General features: G+C 40.6%; 1 protein-coding gene across 4 annotated transcripts in view; it reads left to right on the forward strand.

Moving 5' to 3' along the window:
• The window catches only part of SMG6 (SMG6 nonsense mediated mRNA decay factor), a 177,129-nt gene that overhangs the window by 138,911 nt on the left and 18,589 nt on the right, over positions 1-19,629 (forward strand). For all 4 annotated transcript variants that reach the window (XM_069945683.1, XM_069945684.1, XM_069945686.1 and 1 more), the window contains one exon: positions 18,023-18,199. In XM_069945683.1, coding sequence (XP_069801784.1) covers positions 18,023-18,199 — 177 coding nt within the window. The remainder of the gene's footprint in view (positions 1-18,022; positions 18,200-19,629) is intronic.

Genomic DNA, 19,629 nt, shown 5'->3' on the forward strand with positions numbered 1-19,629 from the left:
CTTACCACCAAGAAATATCATGCTGGAGTGTGTGTGTATATAGGATCTCGGTCTTTCCTTTGTCAGCTGATTTCCTATGAACGGAATAATTCATCGCCTATTATCTCTCTTCTGGCAACTTGGACCACTTATTTTCCCTTGCAGCTCCACCATTTCTGTGACCCTCCCATATACTGTTGCTGTAGATGCAATATCTGCCCTTATAGACACTGGCTCTTAGCTGCAGTTATATTCTGGGTGTGCTGCGTGATGCAGCCTGACTCTGCTGTCCCCTGTATGTAAGAGCAGAAACCCCTTACAGGAGACAGACTGCAGCTGTATTACATATGATAATGTGAGTGACAAGACAGACCTATTTATCACTTACTGCACTCCATCTAGGGTTTAACCCTATGTGTGCCACATGGACTATATTCGGTGTACCCTAGAACCTGTACATTCTTCTCGAATTATGGCATATGTTGTACTATATGACAAAAAAAGATTCCAGGGTGCTTTTAAAAAAAAATCTTTTTGTTTTATTACTATAAAATCTGTAGAACCTGATGGACTTTTGAACTTTTTTTTTTTTTAGTATTGCCAGTTGTAATTGCGTACCTGCAGCATGTCAACCATTTAGCGTATACTGTACATTACAATAAACATATAGCATTTTATATCCCTCCATTGTCCTATGCCAGGAGCTAGCCATCTGTTCGGCAGAATGTTGCCTGCGTGTTGCTCTTTATTCACCTGCATTAGCTGTACAGGGCTGTAAACCAAGTACAGACATAGTTTCCATTAGAGAAACTGCTATCATGCATAAATAACCACCACAAAACTAAGAAGCCACAAGGACAGGTCACAAGGTCATTGGGTTTCGTTATTGTTCGCTTGTGGTTGGCATATGTGCTCTCAGGGCACGTTTACAGTTTGCTCCTACCACACATTGCCTTCCTGTACCTTACAGCGCGGCTTTACCTAGATCTATGAGTTGTAGCCTTCAGGCAGTGGTACTTGTTAATGCGGTGACTTGTTAAACATCTGGTCAGAAGGTGAAATATGTTTATTGCTCACTCTATATAGAAATAAAACCCTGTACTCGCAGCTGGAGTAATGGTTCCAGTTTAAAGAGATATACACCAAAGATGTGAAATAAGCTGGAGTGTCACTCTGTGATTCATGCATGCTTCATGTGGACCATAGCCCCCCGCATAGGATATGGTGTATACCCATGACAAATTGATGACTCAGAGGTGGGCATTCAGTCTGCGAACCGTGCTTGTCCCGTTAAGACTAAACACATGAGATTTTCATTAGACATGCACTACGGCCTCATTCATACGTCATGCTGTATAGCAGGGGGTTTACCATGGCTTGCTTATAACATCAACTACAAAAAATTATAAGCATGAAAACTTTTTTTTTTTTAAATAGATTTTAAGGGTAAGTTTATATGTGTACTCACCCTTAGAGGGGAACTTATCATCCCCATACACATGCATTTTGGTAATTAAAAAGTCACAATTTATTGCACAATCTTTACCCCACAGTTTTTATGTGGGGTTCACCAGAAAATAGTTAATTTCTAATTGTGGAAAACAGTGTTTATAATTTTGAATTTATTTTAAGAGGTTATGACCCTTATACCTGCAGTTTTTTTTTTTTTTTTTTTTTTACTGAAGAACAGTGTCAAATAGCCTGCCTAAAGTTTACCCCCTTTACCTATTGAAAACTAGAAATATCTCAATTATGCCCCCACTGGAGATTCATCAGGCAAAAAAAATAAAATATTTTTTAATCGAATTACTTTCAGAATTCCTCAGTGTTCTGCTGTCACTGATGATTGCGTCGCCTTCCTCTTGTGTTTACACTCTCGTCTGCTGACATTCCATATGACTAGGCAGGCCATTTACAACCCGTTGTAGTGACATGTCAACCATGATGACATCTCAACCACCGGTTATGACTGACTGTTGACAATGGGGGTGTATTGTTAGTGTATCTGAAGTGGGTATTCACACCTTATAAATAGCTGGGATGTCTGTAAACGTCAAGAATTTGCAACAATTTTAAAGGGGTTATCTAGAATAAGAATAATTACTGCCACTTTAATTCAAAAACAGCGCCACCCCTGGGTGTGGTATTACAGCTCCATTCACTTCAATGAAACCTTGCTGCAAAAGCCACACCCAAACTGAGGACATTAGAGGCAATGTTTCTGGAAGAAAGCAACCATGTTTTTGTTAGCCTCAACAACCGCTTTAAAGCGACTTTGTACCCACAATCTGCCCCCCCCCCCAACCACTTGTACCTTCGGATAGCTGCTTTTAATCCAAGATCTTAAAAAATAGTCTTTTAGGCGGCACGTCTGTGTCAAGGGTGGTGCTAGTAGTGAGAAAATTTCAATAATATTATAAAAGTTAATTCTTGGCACTCACCATTTTATGCTTCATAAATTTTATTGTAGAAAAAAATTCATCAAAGATGTACAGCAATCGGACTTTTCGGCGTCAAGCCTTCCTCAACTGTCAGTTGGCAATTGAGGAAGGCTTGACGGCGAAACGTCCTACATTTGCATTCTATATGCCAGGAAATGTATGCAGTTGTACTCGGTGGCGATCTAGTTCGACCACCTACTCTGCCTACTCCTTGACCCACTCCTGCATACAACAGTAGTACCAGAAATTCCAGATATAAGTAATCCTACATATAGATAATATAGATGCTTTATAATGCATAACAGATGTTTTAACAGAATCCAAATGGCTTGTGTGATCAGCAGACAATACTCTGAATGCCATCCATACATTCATGGAGGAGGCGATTTGCTGATCTCTTGGGTTCCATGAATTACCTGGAAATGGTAAATCTACAGTTATAAGAAATATCATCTATATTGTCGAAAGTCTTGCTGTTTTCTTCAGTTACTGCGTCCTTTTCAGACACATGTGGCCAGGGCAGGTGCTATGCCCTGAGGTTATACAGAATTATCTAATATAAAGGAACATCTATGTCTTCAGATAAATGCGCATATTCCCCCCCATGTGTCTTGTTCATGACTCACCTGAGCCCTCTGGCATTTTTACTGTAAGAAAATAGTGTGCTGTATAAGTATAGGAGACCGGTCCCTACAGAACTTTATTTGGAGCTTGCAGTTTTGTAAAACTTTTACTAGCATATGTTTGTCTTTATTGTAATGGAATTTATTCCTCATGCACTTTTACTTTTATTCACACAGAGTTTAGGAGGCATGAGGTGTTAGATCTTTATTTCCCACCTTTCTCTCTGTACTACTACCCTGTCTATGTAGGTATCATTCTGTCCTCTTATTTTAGTAGATCTATCCCCCTTAAATAACCGTGTCTTTTTGTTACACTCTGTGATTCCTCATTCTAACTCCACCACACACACACACACACACACACACACACACACACACACTTCACCCCCAGAAAGTATGAATAATCCTTATAATTGGGCGTGTCACAGACAGCACTGATTGGATAATTTCACACTCTAAGGCCACACCCAGTAGTCAAACTGTAACATAGTAGCACCCTATCGTCAATTTATTCATACATTTCCAGGAGAAGTTAAGGCTGGGTTCACACAACTTTTTTTTTTCATCCGTTTTTTTTTTTTTTTTTTTCATTTTTTTATTTTTTTTTTTCATGGTGCATCTGTTTTTCCATTGACTTCCATTATAAAAATGGATCAAAATGAATCAATTTTTTTAACGTACATAAAAATAAGGTCAAGTAAGTTTTTGTGTACGTTAAAAAAACTGATGCGTTTTGATCTGTTTTTTTTTTTTTTTACAATAGAAGTCAATGGAAAAACTGATCAAAATGGTTGCACACAGTTGCGTCGATTTTTCCATCAATTTTTTTTTTTTTTTTTTTTTTTTCAAATGGATGGAAAAAAAATGATGGCAAAAACGTAGTGTGAACCCAGCCTAAAAGGGGAATGGCATAGCATAGAACAGATGTTCTAAAATGATTTGATGAGGAATAAAAATATTTATTAAAACAGAGCCCACTGGTCCTCTATAAATGGCTTTGTTACCATCCACATTGTGGTTTCAGTTCTTCCTGGAAACCTTGACAGAGGGCACTATGGAGACCACCAGCGCCTAACAAATCCTATTGACTTACACTAGGGCACATCATGTTCCACCGAGGTGTTGTTTAATTGATTTATTCTATTAGTGAACCAGGATACCTCAATAGGAAAGTGCTGCAAACAATGGAAACTATTTGATGATCTTCAGCACTTTCCTACCTCTGTGTTATACAGATCTGTAATACAAGTACCCACAGTCATCTACAGAATTTTTTTATGTAGTATAAAGTGTGAAAAGTCATTGGGGGTCTATTGGTGACCCATTGTGTGACAAATCTTGCACACTGTCATCTTTATTGTTCAGGTACAGGTGGACTTGAGAGATGTGAACTCTGCCTTATGATATAGCTATATATGCCCCACTATAGAGTGACATGTCAGAACGCACACTGCCTGGTCCCTGCCTGTGTTAGGTCTGTGCTTGTCTTTCTATCCTATCCTTCAGCAAAGGGGTCCCGTGCGTGAGGAGAACATTTTTGCAGCTGACTGCCCCCCTCCGCCTCTTTTAACCTCAGGCAGTCATTTGGCAGGGCACCTATTTCCTGCCAGAGATCTTTGGGGAGGGGGTGTCCATGGCAGCAAACAGGTTGACTGTGTGGGTTTTCTTCACACGTGTTTTGCATTACGCTGCAGAGAGTCCAAGCAATGAAAAAGGAAAGTCCTGGTGCTTAGAGTTGAAGTAGGTTGCAGGCAGAGGTCACATGTAGGTCATATAGCTGACACACTTAGCAACAACTGCATGTAAATTTAGACTGTAAGAGGAAACGTGTAGCTTTGCCGCAGGCAAACTTCCTTTTTGACAAGACTCTTGTGTGAGCTGCATTGCCTTGGCATCCAGAGTTCAGTGCCAGCCCACCAACCTGCACTATGTTCTCATGTAATTGATAATGTGCTGAGCAGCGCGCGCTGAGTTCCCCGTCCGACTGCAGCGAGTGATTATTGATCTGTTCTTTCCTTCAGTGGAAGAAAAGAAAATATGAGAGCGCTCTGCAAACATACCGGCGTGTTCCCACTGTGTATTTTTCATCCCCAGCAAAATAGGCACCAGATAAAACCATGTGCATCCCATTGTTTTCAGTGGTAATCTACACCATAGTTCGCACTGTAACTTTCACGCGTAGGTTTTGGCACATATTTCAAATACATGAGAATAGGTGACAAGTCATTTAATCCAGGATGTAGATTAACTTCACTGAATGGGGCCGATCCATGTCCAAAACGGCAATGACGGACGCAGCCATGAGTGAAAGTATGTGGCAATAATCCACAATTACCCTTAAAATTTCTGCCGTGTATTTTGCGGTATTTCAAGTGCACGTTCCCCACCACAGCACCATGGGATGTTTTATACATAGCAACGTCAGACGTGCACTAACTGTTCATAATGGGTTAATGCACTATACAGAATAAAGCTATAACTAGGATTTTCTTTAAGGGCAATAAAGGGCAGAATAATATGCCGGAATTATATTTGCCTCTGGAAAAAGCTGGATAACTTCTGGATAACCAGTGAACACCGTCTACTGCACAGCAATTCTGCCAGGTTGTGGAGTCATACCAGAGTGCTGGAGTTCATAAAGGGGGGGGGGGGGTCTGACTTATTTAAAAGGTGCCGAAGATTTTGAAGGAATATATATATATATATATATATATATATATATATATATATATATATATATATATATATATATATAATATATATATATATATAATACACACACACATACATACAACATCATACCTAATACAGTACTTAAAAACACTGCTGTTTCTGGGAGAGAGAAGCTAAGCTTTTTTAAAAGGGTTAGCCAGTGAAAATCTTTCTTTCAAATCCAACTAGTTTCAGAAAGTTATATACATATGTAATTTACTTTTACTTAAAAATCTTAAGTCTCCCCATACTTATCAGCTGCTGTATGTCCTGCAGGAAATGTTTTCTTTTCAGTCTGATTCAGTGCTCTCTGCTACCACCTCTGTCCGAGACAGGAACTGTCCAGAGTAGCAGCAAATCCTCATAGAAAACCTTTCCTGCTCTGGACAATTCCTGACATGGACAGAGATGTCAGCAGAGAGCACTGTGTCAGCCTGGAAAGAAAACACCACTTCCTGCAGGACATACATCACCTGATAAGTACTAAAAGATTTAAGATTTTTAAATAGAAGTAAATTACAAATCTATATAACTTTCTGAAACCAGTTCATTTGAAAGAACAAGATTTTCGCTGGAAAACCCCTTTAATCCTGGATAAACTTTCTACACTCCTTTAAGTTAGTTAGGCTGGGCTACTTGACCCAGCAGACTATTTGTCCTGGACAGCACATGTAAGGGTTATAGTGATGTTAGCTCCAAGAGGCGTTGACTATTTTGTAGATGTTGATTCCTCACACATATTGAATAATTTATGAAGAGTTTAGCTGGTTTATCAGGATCTTTTAGTTGTGCCCCAAGTAATAAGACACCAGCAGCAGGGATTGGTAGGAAGTGGCATTAATATGTGAGCGACTTAGTTATGAGTGGATGGAGAGTGGCTCCCATGTTGTAGAGCGTTTTTATACCAGGAAGTGATTACTGAACGCTTTATGTACAGCTGTGTCTGGGAGTTATGCAGAGTGAGTAACCTAATCCCGGGAATCCTGCAGTGTGTTAGGAGTGCTGCGATGTCACTGCTGGCAGCACAAGTCCGCAGCATTCTAACTTTACGAATAGTTACAACAATGACTGCTCATGTACAGTGTAGGAAAGAAGACATGTTAGAGTAAAGGAACTATATGGAAATGTCAAATAGACACAAGAAAAGTATTTATCGGTGGAGGTGTGTGGGAATCCCTACCAATTACTATCTTGTAGAACAGGCACGTGCATTATGGTCCTTTTAACCATTAGTAACACACCAGTTTAAAACCCTCTTATTCCAGGTAGTTTTTTCTTGCAGGTATGCACTTTTCTCTTTGCAGCTTAGATATCACATTACCTCTATTCTGCTGGTCAGTAGGATGACTGCAATACCAAAATTATATTATATTTCATGTTCTACAAGATTTGCATGATGATGATAACCTTTTTTTTTTTGTCTTACCATATTCTGGGGGTGGGGAGTCTGTAGATTTTATTGGTGGGGTATTATTGTATTTTGGGGTATATATGATTTTATTAACCCCTTTTTAAAACCTCATGCCTTTTATGTTGTTAGCAAATACAAGTCCCGGGACTCACCACTTCTGATGAACTTGGAAGTTTGTTGCAGGATCACATATCACAATGTTCACCAGATAACAGGAAGCGTTTGGGCTAGTGATGAGCGAATAGTAAAATATTTGAATATTCGATATTCGTATGAATATCTCCCAAATATTAGATCGAATATTCAATCCCATTAAAGTCTATGGGAAACATGCATACAGCCAGTGACTATATCCATGTTGTTTTCCACATAGCCTTAGGGTTTAACCCCTTAACGACATCGGGCGTAAATTTACGCCCTGATGCCGGTAAGGGAGTTCAGAGCGGGGCCGCGCGGCGGCCCCGCTCTGAACCGCGCCGGTCCCGGGTGCCGCGTGTAGCCCGGGACCGTAGGTATTAGCGGGCACGGTCCGATCGCCGTGCCCGCTAATACAGTAATCGGATGCAGCTGTCAAAGTTGACAGCTGCATCCGATTACCGGACGCAGCGTCATCCCTGGTGTCTAGTGGGGAGATCGCTCCTCCGGGATGTTGTCCCGGAGGAGCGATCTCCGAAAATGAAGCCGGCCGGGGACCGCTCCAAGATGGCGCCGTCCCCGGCTCGGCACTCGTTTACTTCCGGCTGCAGCAGCCGGAAGTAAACGAGTGCCTATCTCATGGATCTCTGCAGCATATCTATGCTGCAGAGATCTCAATGAGAGATCAAAGCACTTATACTAGAAGTCCCCCAGGGGGGCTTCTAGTATAAGTGTAAAAGTAAAAAAAAAAGTGTTGTTAATAGTAAAAAGCCCCCTCCCCTAATAAAAGTCTGAATCACCCCCCTTTTCCCAGGTTATAAATAAAAGTAAATAAATAAATACATAAACAAACATGTTTGCTATCGCCGCGTGCGTAATCGCCCGAACTATTAATTAATCACATTCCTGATCTCGCACGGTAAACGGCGTCAGCGCAAAAAAATCCCAAAGTGCAAAATTGCGCATTTTTGGTCGCATCAAATCCAGAAAAATTGTAATAAAAAGCGATCAAAAAGTCGTATATGCGCAATCAAGGTACCGATAGAAAGAACACATCATGGCGCAAAAAATGACACCTCGCACAGCCCTATAGACCAAAGGATAAAAGCGCTATAAGCCTGGGAATGGAGCAATTTTAAGTGTTGTATATTTGTTGACAATGGTTTAAATTTTTTACAGGCCATCAGATACAATATAAGTTATACATGTTACATATCGTTTTAATCGTAACGACTTGAGGAACATATATAACAAGTCAGTTTTACCCCAGGGCGAATGGCGTAAAAACACATTTCCCCCAAATAAACAAAATGCGTTTTTTTTTTCAATTTCACCACACTTTAAATTTTTTTCTGGTTTCGCAGTGTACTTTATGGAAAAATTCAGCCTGTCATTGCAAAGTACAATTAGTAACGCAAAAAATAAGGGCTCATGTGGGTCTCTAGGTGGAAAAATGCAAGTGCTATGGCCTTTTATGCACAAGGAGGAAAAACCGAAAACGCAAAAATCGAAATTTGCTCTGTCCTTAAAGGGTTAATCCAACTTCAGCAGCCACCGCTAATCAAATGCCGAACCTTCTGGTTCGGATGGACTTTCGCTCATCTCTAACTGTGAGCATTGTAATATGTGATCCTGCAACAAACTTCCAAGTTCATCAGAACCTGGATTTGTTTTTGCTATACATGTATGGTGGTGGTCCTTCCACGTACACCATCCCTATCTCTATATTATGTTCCCAATTACTGCTGTCTTACATACTAGGTACATTTGAATCCTATTTTTGAACAGGATTGGTTGTGTCTAGCAGCATCTTGTGTGTCCAACGTGGCAGGCATGTACCAGCCATCCTCCTGCTACTTATCCCGCAAATACAGTGTCAGTAGCTGCAATGTACAGTATGTACAAGATGAATAAATATACATACAGCAAATACCAGAACCACCGGCACTCCGGTCTCATCTGTGGTGCGGTGCACGTAGTAAAATTGTTGCATCAATGAAGAAATCCCGGCACTCGCAACTGTAATTTCATGTGTAAATCTTTATTGCGTGAAAGCTGCACGCGTTCCGACCACACAGGTCTTTATCAACAGCATACAGATCACTGATTAACGGTACAATTTAAACAGAAAAAATCACGCCAAATGTGACGTCACTATTCCTGGCCTCCATAGTGACAGCGCCAAACAAAAACAAATAACAATCCAATCACATGGCTATAGGAGATATAAACAGAGCGCATAGAATGAACGTAATGAGATAGTGCTCCGTGGACTGAGCGGAACTAGCGTTTATCCTACTCTTCCGTCTTGGATCTGAAAAGGAAACATAATCAATAAATGTGTCATATAAATGTATCTTAACCCAAGTGGCTGATCTCGTAATCTCTGTTTAAGCCGTGCGGTTCTAGTGTACGGAGGCGATGGATCCAGTACGCTTCTCTTCTCCTCAATAACTGTTTCACATCGCCTCCTCTTCTCGGCTGTTCAACCTGTTCTATAATCTGATACCTTAGTTGTGAGATCTGATGTTTGTGTTCATGAAAATGTGCGGGAACAGGTAATAAATTCTGACGCCGAATTGAGGATTTATGTTGGACAATCCGCTCCCTGACTCGCTGTATTGTTTCACCGATATATAACAAACCACAGGGACATTTCAGACAGTATATGACATTTCTGCTGTTACAGGTGAAATGACCCCAGATCTGGAATGTCTTACCAGTGTGTGGATGAAAAAAAGTGTCACCTTTAATAATGTTAAAACATTGTTGGCAATTAAGACAAGGGAATGTACCATTTCTCAAGGGTCTAAGTGTCATCTGTCTGAAAGTGTCAGATGTCTGACCTAGATCAGCTTTAACCAATTTATCTCGTAAATTGGGTGCCCGTTTGTTGCATAGGATAGGTGGTGATTTGAACTCCTCTACTGTCGGGTGTGCCTCACTCAAAATGTGCCAATTTCTTTGCACAACCCTATCGACAATATAATTCAAAGGATGAAATTTCCTTACAAACGGGATCCGCGGTAAGGGGTCGCGTGTCCTGTTGGAACTATTGCCAGAGGTATTAGTAAGTAACTTTCTGGGATACCCTCTTTGTGTAAAACGTCCCTTCATCTCTTCTAACCATAGTTCACATTTGACAGGATCGGTCACTATGCGTTTAACACGCTGAAATTGAGATTGTGGTATGGATTTTTTTGTAGCGTGAGCATGACCACTAGAAAAATGAAGTAGACTGTTCCTATCTGTGTCTTTACGATACAGATCTGTGTGTATCCTGCCTGTATTGTCCTTCAGTATGGTGGTATCCAGAAAATTTACTTCAGTCTGACTGTGTGTTATCGTGAATTTTAATTCCTCCCAAACCTGGTTAATGGCAGTGTGAAACAGGAGAAGAGTGTCAAGTGGCCCCTCCCATATGCAGAACACGTCATCTATAAAGCGAAACCAGCATTTAGCATGACTCAAAAAATCAACACGGATATATATGTATCTCTCTTCAAATGACGCCATATATGTGTTTGCATTGGGAGGGGCCACCTTTGACCCCATCGCCGAGCCCCTTTGCTGTACATAATAAGAATCCCCAAACAGAAAGTAATTTTCACGTAGTACTAGATTGAGCAGTTCAATGAAAAATTCCCGTTGTATCGGAGTGTATTCAGAATTAGCGAGTAGATCGTATACTGCCTGAATGCCTTTCTCGTGCACAATCGACGTATACAAACTCTCTACGTCGATTGTCACGAGCCAAGCATCGGCTGTGATGGGACCCAGGGCACTGAGTTTAGTCAAAAAATCCCCTGTATCCAGCAAAAAGGATCTAGTTTGTCTCGTCAGCGGAGTCAGAATTTTTTCAAGTACAATAGATAGAGGACTCAAGACTGAATCAGTCGAAGCCACAATGGGGCGTCCTGGAGGATTGTCCAATCGTTTGTGTACTTTGGGTAGTATGTACATAACCGGTGTTATAGGTGTTTTATTAGTGAGGTAGTCTGCCATAGCTGTGTCTATGATGCCTTTCTCAGAGTATTTATGTATGACCCCTTGTATTTTATTCTGGATGGTAGTGAGTGGGTTACGTGAAACCCGTAAATAGATGTTTGTATCTGACAACTGTCGATATATTTCTCTTATGTACATGTCTACATCCATAACAACAATTGATCCACCTTTATCAGCTGGCTTAATTATACACTTTTTCTCGTCCAACAGAGATTTAACAGCTGCAAAGTCCTCTTTGGAGAAATATACAATACACAGTGGTCCCTCAACTTACAATGGCCTCAAGATACAATATTTTCAACAGTGTTCCTTTCTGAGCAATGTTAACTTGAGACCAGACTCACGTACAATGCTACAGACAGTCAGGATCTGTAGCACATGTAAATAACTAGATGATTGACAAATGAAAGTGGCTGTTTTACCGGTATAATCCCACTATTACTGGAGTGCATTCACTAGTTGGCTGTCTAGTATGTCCTCTTAACAGTATAGTGTGATACTACATGTCCTGTACTGCTGTGTGTCTAGTATCTCCTCTCTACAGTACAGTTTGATACTACATGTCCTGTACTGCTGTGTGTCTAGTATCTCCTCTCTACAGTACAGTGTGATACTACATGTCCTGTACTGCTGTGTGTCTAGTATCTCCTCCCTACAGTACAGTGTCATACTACATGTCCTGTACTGCTGTGTGTGTCTAGTATCTCCTCTCTACAGTATAGTCTGATACTACATGTCCTGTACTGCTGTGTGTCTAGTATCTCCTCTCTACAGTATAGTCTATTACATGTCCTGTACTGCGTGTCTAGTATCTCCTCTCTACAGTATAGTCTGATATTACATGTCCTGTACTGCGTGTCTATTATCTCTTCTCTACAGTACAGTGTGATATTACATGTCCTGTACTGCTGTGTCTAGTATCTCCTCTCTACAGTACAGTGTGATATTACATGTCCTGTACTGCGTGTGTCTAGTATCTCCTCTCTACAGTACAGTGCAGGTGCATCAGGATGCCCAATGCCGTGATTGCCAGTGTACGGCCACCAGGTGATGTCACTGGTGCGCACGTCCCAAGGTAGGGCAGGGGCATCGTGCCGCTGTGGCCAGCTGTAGCTCACATATCCAATAGACGAGTGTGGTATGTGGGGCAGGCTTTGCTTGCTGGCATCTCGGCACTGGTGGGCCGTGGGGGCAGGGCATATGATTAGGCGCCTGGTACATGGGTGGATGGGACTATACATTTCACCTATGGGTCGGGACCCGCTAGGCTGAGACTCAGATTCCGAACCTGGAGGGCCCCTCTGCTGGCCTGGGCCCCTGTGCAGCTGAACAGGCTGCACAAGTGATATGTCCGCCACTGTGCCTTTATTTGTGCTGAATTGGGATGCAGGCGTATCTGTCCGAGCCTACATTCCAATTTACCATTGCACACAATGCAATGACGTGTCAGTTTTTCGTGCGGCCAGTTGGAATCCCGGCCGGAGCGCATATACTATGTATTCACGCACCGGCCAGGATTCCATTCATTCATATACAACATATCTTCTGCATAAATCATGGCCGTCGTTGCAAATTGCAACAACTAACTTGATTTATGCAGTAGATACGTTGTGTGAACATGGCCTTAATTTGTAATCTGTAACTGACGCACATGGATATGCAAATATAATCAAATGAAAAGAATCACTAAGGGACCTTTAACACCCTTTATATTCATCTAACTTAAAATGAACATTCATTTATCTCTTTAAAATAATATTTTGCTCAATATTATTCATGTGAGAGAATTAAAAACCACACCCATCCCGCTAGTTCAGTAATTTGTAAATGATAAGTGATAGCTGTATAAATATGTACTCTGTATCAGGTAACCACTGTAGTCACCAGGGGAAGCAACATATTTCTTTGCCTAAGTAAACCAGTGGAGAGGTATATAGCCAAATTCAAGTATGCAGCCTTCCCAACATGTTTCACAAGCATCCTCAGGGATCAAGGGCTAATGACCAAAAAAAATTAGGGTGAGTAATTACAAAGGGTTTTAATATAGTGACCTTACATCCAAACCTGTGGTGCTTTTTGTCTTTTCTGTTTTTGGGGCTTGGAGCTTTTTTCTTTTTTTAACCTTTTTTATTGTGTAACATTATTTTTATTTTCCATTGCTTATTTAGCACCAACATATTCTGAATCCTAGACACATTTAGCCACTTATGTAAGTCCCTTTCAAAATCAAATGCATAGTCCTGAGGGTCAGTTTTATAGGGAGATGGTACATGCATCAGTATATACAGTGGTGCCTTGGATTAGGAGCATAATTCGTTCCGGGACGGCGCTTGTAATCCAAATCCACTGTTAAACCAAAGCAAATTTTCATCATAGAAATCATAGAAATGCAGACAATTGGTTCCACACCCAAAAAATAATAATTTATTATTCTGAATGACATGTAAAACAAATGGAACAAACATTCAGAAACAGCAGAATATGTGATATAAGTTACTGTACAGTAATGGAGAGAATGGGAAACACAAGGGCTGACAGACTGCAGGGAGCATGAAGGAATGAGCAGGGCAGATGTGGGCACTTACATGTAGCACTCGGTCTGGGGAGAGAGGGGTTACATCTATGGAAAGATTACCTCCACAGTCCTGTCCCCTGATGCAAGCCCCAGCCTGAAGAGGATCTTCTATGATTTGGAAGGTGAGGGAGACTTCCTGGGTCAGAGTACAGGGCTGTAGACCCCGCTATGCAGACCATGCCCCTACTCCATTCGCGCTCCCACCCAGAACAGGGAGCTCTTAAACCAAGTCACAATTTTGAAAAACTGAGCTCTTAAACCAAAATGCTCTTAAACCAAAATGCTCTTAAACCAAGGTACCACTGTACTTGGAAAGTGGGAGAAAAACCTTATACAATTTCCATTCACATGTTGCCATTGGACAAATTCAGAACTAGTACCCCAGTGATGTAAGGAAACAGTGCTGACCATTTAGCAGTAGGACACAGTCTTGTCCTACACTGTAATGTACAATAACTATTTAGGCTAAAAGGGAACCAAAAAAAAGTTCTGATTGGGTTGAACTGAATCATCTGCAATATCCACATGTGAAATAAAATGGACAGCTGATTTTATCAGTTGCAGTCAGTGGAAAATTAATAACTTTCTTGCCTAATAAAAGGAGCACTCTTATTTTGCTGGCAATTTGAGGCTATGTTCACACTACGTATATTTCAGTCAGTATTTGGTCCTCATGTCAGGTCCTCATAGCAACCAAAACCAGGAGTGGATTAAAAACACAGAAAGTATCTGTTCACACGATGTTGGAATTGAGTGGATGGCCGCCATATAACAGTAAATAACGGCCATTATTTCAATATAACAGCCGTTGTTCTAAAATGACAGCAAATATTTTACATTAAATGGCGGCCATCCTCTCAATTTCAACATTGTGTGAACAGAGCCTTTCTGTGTTTTTAATCCACTCCTGGTTTTGGTTGCAATACTGACTGAAATATACATATACTGACTGAAATATACATAGTGGGAACTTAGCCTTAGAGGTAGCATCCAAAAAGGATTTTAAGGGAATGTGTCATCAGAACTTGACTTAAGTAAAGTTTTTATGTTAAACATATTTTTTAAAGAATTTTTAATTTTTTCTATCTGTATTATAAAATAATTCTTTCAGTTTTTATTCTTACCACTGGAGCTAAAACTAAGCTGAGACATTATGTTTTGTCTGTGGTGGTAAGAGGAGGCTGCTGTGAAGTGGTCTGTATAGTATAGCAGCAAAATGTGACCTCAGTAGAGGAGACAATAGTCGCTCCCTGTGAAATGACCTCAAAGGTCACAGCATGCTCAGAGATGTTTTACATTCATCTCAAGGGGGCAGATTGTTGTCTATGTCCATGAGGCTTGATGGTAAAGCATGTTACTAAATGCTGTTGAGAAGTAAAATAAAATAAAAATTAACCATCGTAGGAACAGATTAAAATAAAAGAATTTTTTTTTTGTATTTGAGTAATCAGTAAAAGAACATTTAGGTGACACATTCCCTGTAACAACTTCAATGAGCACATTCTCAAAAACATAATTGCTTCAGGCTCCTGATTGATAGATGTCTGGTTGCTGTCACTGGACAATTCTTCTCAATAGTCAGTTTTTGCTATAGCTTTTTAACCTAGGATGCAAATGTAAAAAAAAAACCTTCCTAAAATAGAAAAAAAACTACTTTTTAAATAGCTTTTTATTGGTTTATTACTCTTTTTAGTACACCAAATAAGCACCAAAGGCTTAAGGCAAAGTTCACAAAGGAGCGGCCAAGTATAGAAACTAACCGCAAAACCGCAAGCTAACCGCAAAACCGTCTGGCTTTCCAAGCACAACCAATCACAGCTCATCTATCATATTTCAATGAGCTTGGACAGATTTGTTGTTAATTTCTTATTGCCAACCCACCCCCAAAGTATATTTTGTCTCAAAAATATACAAAATGGCCTCAATTTTCTTTGCACATTTTATTTGTGGTTTGTACAGATCAGGCATTTATTCGTTTTCAAGCATTTTTGGAGTTTATGTGCAAAAAAAAAAAAAAAATCCCCTAAAACACATCAAGATATGCATGAAGCGCGTTGTACCATATGTCCAAATAAGTAAGCTATAAACAAAAATGCATGTGAAGTGTTTAACCGCTACATCCCCAAAAGGTATATTTACATACTGCACGTTTCTCAATTTTTTTTTGGACCATGTATATTTATTTATTAGAAGACAGTATGCGCTGAATACACATCAAAGATGTTATACTCCTATCACTCCTCTAATTTGATTTCTAGCATTTAAATTAAAAACTATAGATATTCCCCCAAATAACTTTGTTACCAATACCTAGGTACACTTTGGACAATGAGTTTTACGGTATGGTGCTATACTCGCTGCAAGAGTATTGGAACCGACGTTCATTTAGAAGCCAGGCCATGCAAAGTTCAATTCATCCTATTTATGCCATGCTGTGTGCAGCAGCTCATAGAAGGGGGTCACACAGCTGCACATTACCTGCGGTCCTACATAAAACCACTGACTACACATAACGTCACAGTGAGCTGTTCCAAATAGCAAACTCAGCTCTGCTACCTGTAACTCACACATTTTAGCCTGTCATGGTAACGTTTTTATATAGAGATCTTTATTTTCTCGGATTACTTTCATTCTAAAATTACACTGCTTGGAAAGTGAATTTTAAGTGTAACTTATAGGTAGTAGACTAGTTTTGTACTTAAGGTAAATCAGGTATGTTACCCATTCTTTACCCTAATTAAAGGATATTCTGTGATGTACAAAAACTTAAAACAAAGAATTGGTATAAATAGCAAAAGAAAAATAAGTTACCAGAGATGCCATGCTCCAGCAGCACCAGTCCGGTCTGTGTTTCCCACAGCAGTGATGTAACCCTGTACCCAGGTGAGCACTGCAGCTTGGTCACTGGCCTCAGTTGTGTCCAGCACAAGACCACTAAGACTAGTGACCAAGTAATAAAAGACCAACGGGACCACCACAGTGGTGAACATTTCCTTTTATTGCTCAATAGAACCCACTAAAGAATACAAGGCTCCCACTGTGGATTGATATATGCAAATACACACTGTCCATCACTCTGAAAGATGCAAGAGAAGTGATGCACACAATAGGACTATAGGGAGGATTTATTCAGAATGGAGCTTGAAGGGCTAGTCCACATTAGATGATCACTTCATTTGGATAGTCTTATGTGGACATTATAGAGGGTAATTCTGTTAAGGGGCTTATGTATTTTATAGATGGTGAACCCTACTTGGCAATAAAACTCCCTCCTCACTCGGTCTACTCCCTGTCTCTTACCATCTGGCTAGTGCCATATGCACTTCCATGGATTGCCAGGTGAATTAATACAGCTTTGCAGGGGAAAAACAGTAATGTGCATTACCATTCCCCCAAAAATCATAGTCATTGCAAATATTCGCAACATGTCATGGCACTATAAGATGGAAATACCCTTTAAGGTAAACAGCCATTACTTGCCACTGTGCCGACAACAGAGAAGTGGGAAAGCAGGTTGGCAGCAGTCCCTCTGGTCATTTCCTATATTGTGCTTCATTATTAATCAGATTTTTCTAAAAATATATCTTGTGTGTTTACGACTTTACACTCTTGTATGGCTCTTGACCACATTGTAGATACCCAGACTTCTCAAGCCGACAATGTACCAAATGACCTGTCCACCAGTTGTCTTTGTTCTGTATTTTTCACTGTAAAGCGTCAAATGCATTTCCGTAGTTTGGTAAAATAGAGGATACAATTATTCATATACACAGAAATGAAAACCTGTGGCCATGCTGCGGTTTTAGAATTAAAGATGTAATTCATAGACTGGCAGTGCTTGCTGAGACTTGTAGTTCTAAGGCATATGGCACTTTGTTCTGCATTTATTGAATCTATACTATGATTTTAGTGTTTTGGTCTTGTGAGGTGGTCTTCAGGTTTCGTCAGTATGGATTACAAGTGCGTGAACTTTGTTGTGTGGTAGCAGCAGGGTCCAGGGGACTCGTGCTATTCCAACCTCAGCGTCTCCATTGCAGATCAGACTCAGAGGGTTAATGGAACACTTGGCCCTTTTCTTCTGCCTCTGCTCAGTGTTTTCCTTTCTCATTATCTATTCTCCCTCCTTCTCCCCCTCTAGATTATTGCTGCGGATTGTAAGCGGGTCACAGTACTGAAATATTTCCTGGAAGCACTGTGCGGACAAGAAGAGCCTCTGCTGGCATTCAAGGGTGGAAAGTATGTGTCAGTGGCACCCGTCCCAGACGCCATAGGAAAGGAAACAGGAAGCCCGGAGGGAAACCAACTGGAAGATCAGGTATTGGTTAAAAAGTGGGGGATTCGAGGGTTTACCCACTGAGCTGGTGGTAAGAAGTACAAGCAACCAAGAAGAAATAATATCTGAGGCTTTTGTTATTTCTTAAAACAATTGATATTTGAGTGACGTGCCAAGTATGTGCTGTAGCCTCGTTTTGTTAAGTGCCAATCTCCCATACATAGACCTACAACCCCCATATTGCATATCCACATTCTTTCTTGTATCATCCTAATGTGTGTTTTACAGTCCCTGTCTCTCTACCACATCCATCATCTGCTGCTATTATTTCATGGCTTTTTTTTTTTTTTTTTTTTTTTTTTTTAATAATAATGTGTTACAGCCGAGACGGGGGAATGAGGGGAGAGGGAGGGGGGGGGGTGTTGAGTTCAGATTGGGGATAAAGTTTGTGGGCGTATATCTTGGTGCTGTGCTCAGGGTGAATTGAAGTCTATTTGACACGTACAGGAAGAGCTGACAGCACCCATCCCACTACCCCCTCCACTGAACCCTGTCTGTCCCTCACATCCTGATCTGATTAAGAAGTTTGAGGCAAGAGCTCTGCTCACCCTCCCATGTACTTGTTCACATCTAGCAATGCACTGTGTGTTCTTTGGGGGCAGCCACATGTAATCACAGCTATTTGGACTAATACATATTCAGGTCCCACTACTGTGGATTATACTATACTATGTGCATAAAAATGTCTGGCCAGCGAGTTACAGTCAGACGACAACAATGATGGAAAATCTCACTTTATGGCTGTATTGGAACGCTGTACAGTAACACAGGCGTTCGCAACATCCAGTCTCAAAAAAGGCTTTAGACTTACCCTTAATGCAGAAGTCTGTGGCTTTCCAGCTGTTGCAAAACAACTCCCATCATTCTGCAACAGTCGGAGGGTCACATCTTTGGGACTTCTGTCTAAATGAGAACCTGTGTCAGGTGCTTTATGCTGCCTTATACGAGACCAGTGTACAATAGGAGAAAGTTGTAATATGGGTTTATATGATTTGAAGCAGGGTTCCTGAGTAAGTGGCAGAGAAAATCCTGACCCGGACAGTGAGAATCCTGCTTACCCCGCTCACACATGGTGACAGACTTTATTACAAAAACGCTGATACAACTGTCACACTTGTTGTGGGCAAGGTAAGCAGGACTCTCACCATCCCTCCTTGGAGTCCTGATAGAATTTCTCTGCTTTTTACTCAGAAACCCTGCTCCAAATCATATCTATCTATCTGTCTATCTATCTGTCTATCTATCTGTCTATCTATCTGTCTATCTATCTGTCTATCTATCTGTCTATCTATCTGTCTATCTATCTGTCTATCTATCTGTCTATCTATCTGTCTATCTATCTGTCTATCTATCTGTCTATCTATCTGTCTATCTATCTGTCTATCTATCTGTCTATCTATCTGTCTATCTAT

The sequence above is a fragment of the Dendropsophus ebraccatus genome, chromosome 11, assembly GCF_027789765.1.
Source record: "Dendropsophus ebraccatus isolate aDenEbr1 chromosome 11, aDenEbr1.pat, whole genome shotgun sequence".
NCBI classification, from domain to species: Eukaryota; Metazoa; Chordata; class Amphibia; order Anura; family Hylidae; genus Dendropsophus; species Dendropsophus ebraccatus.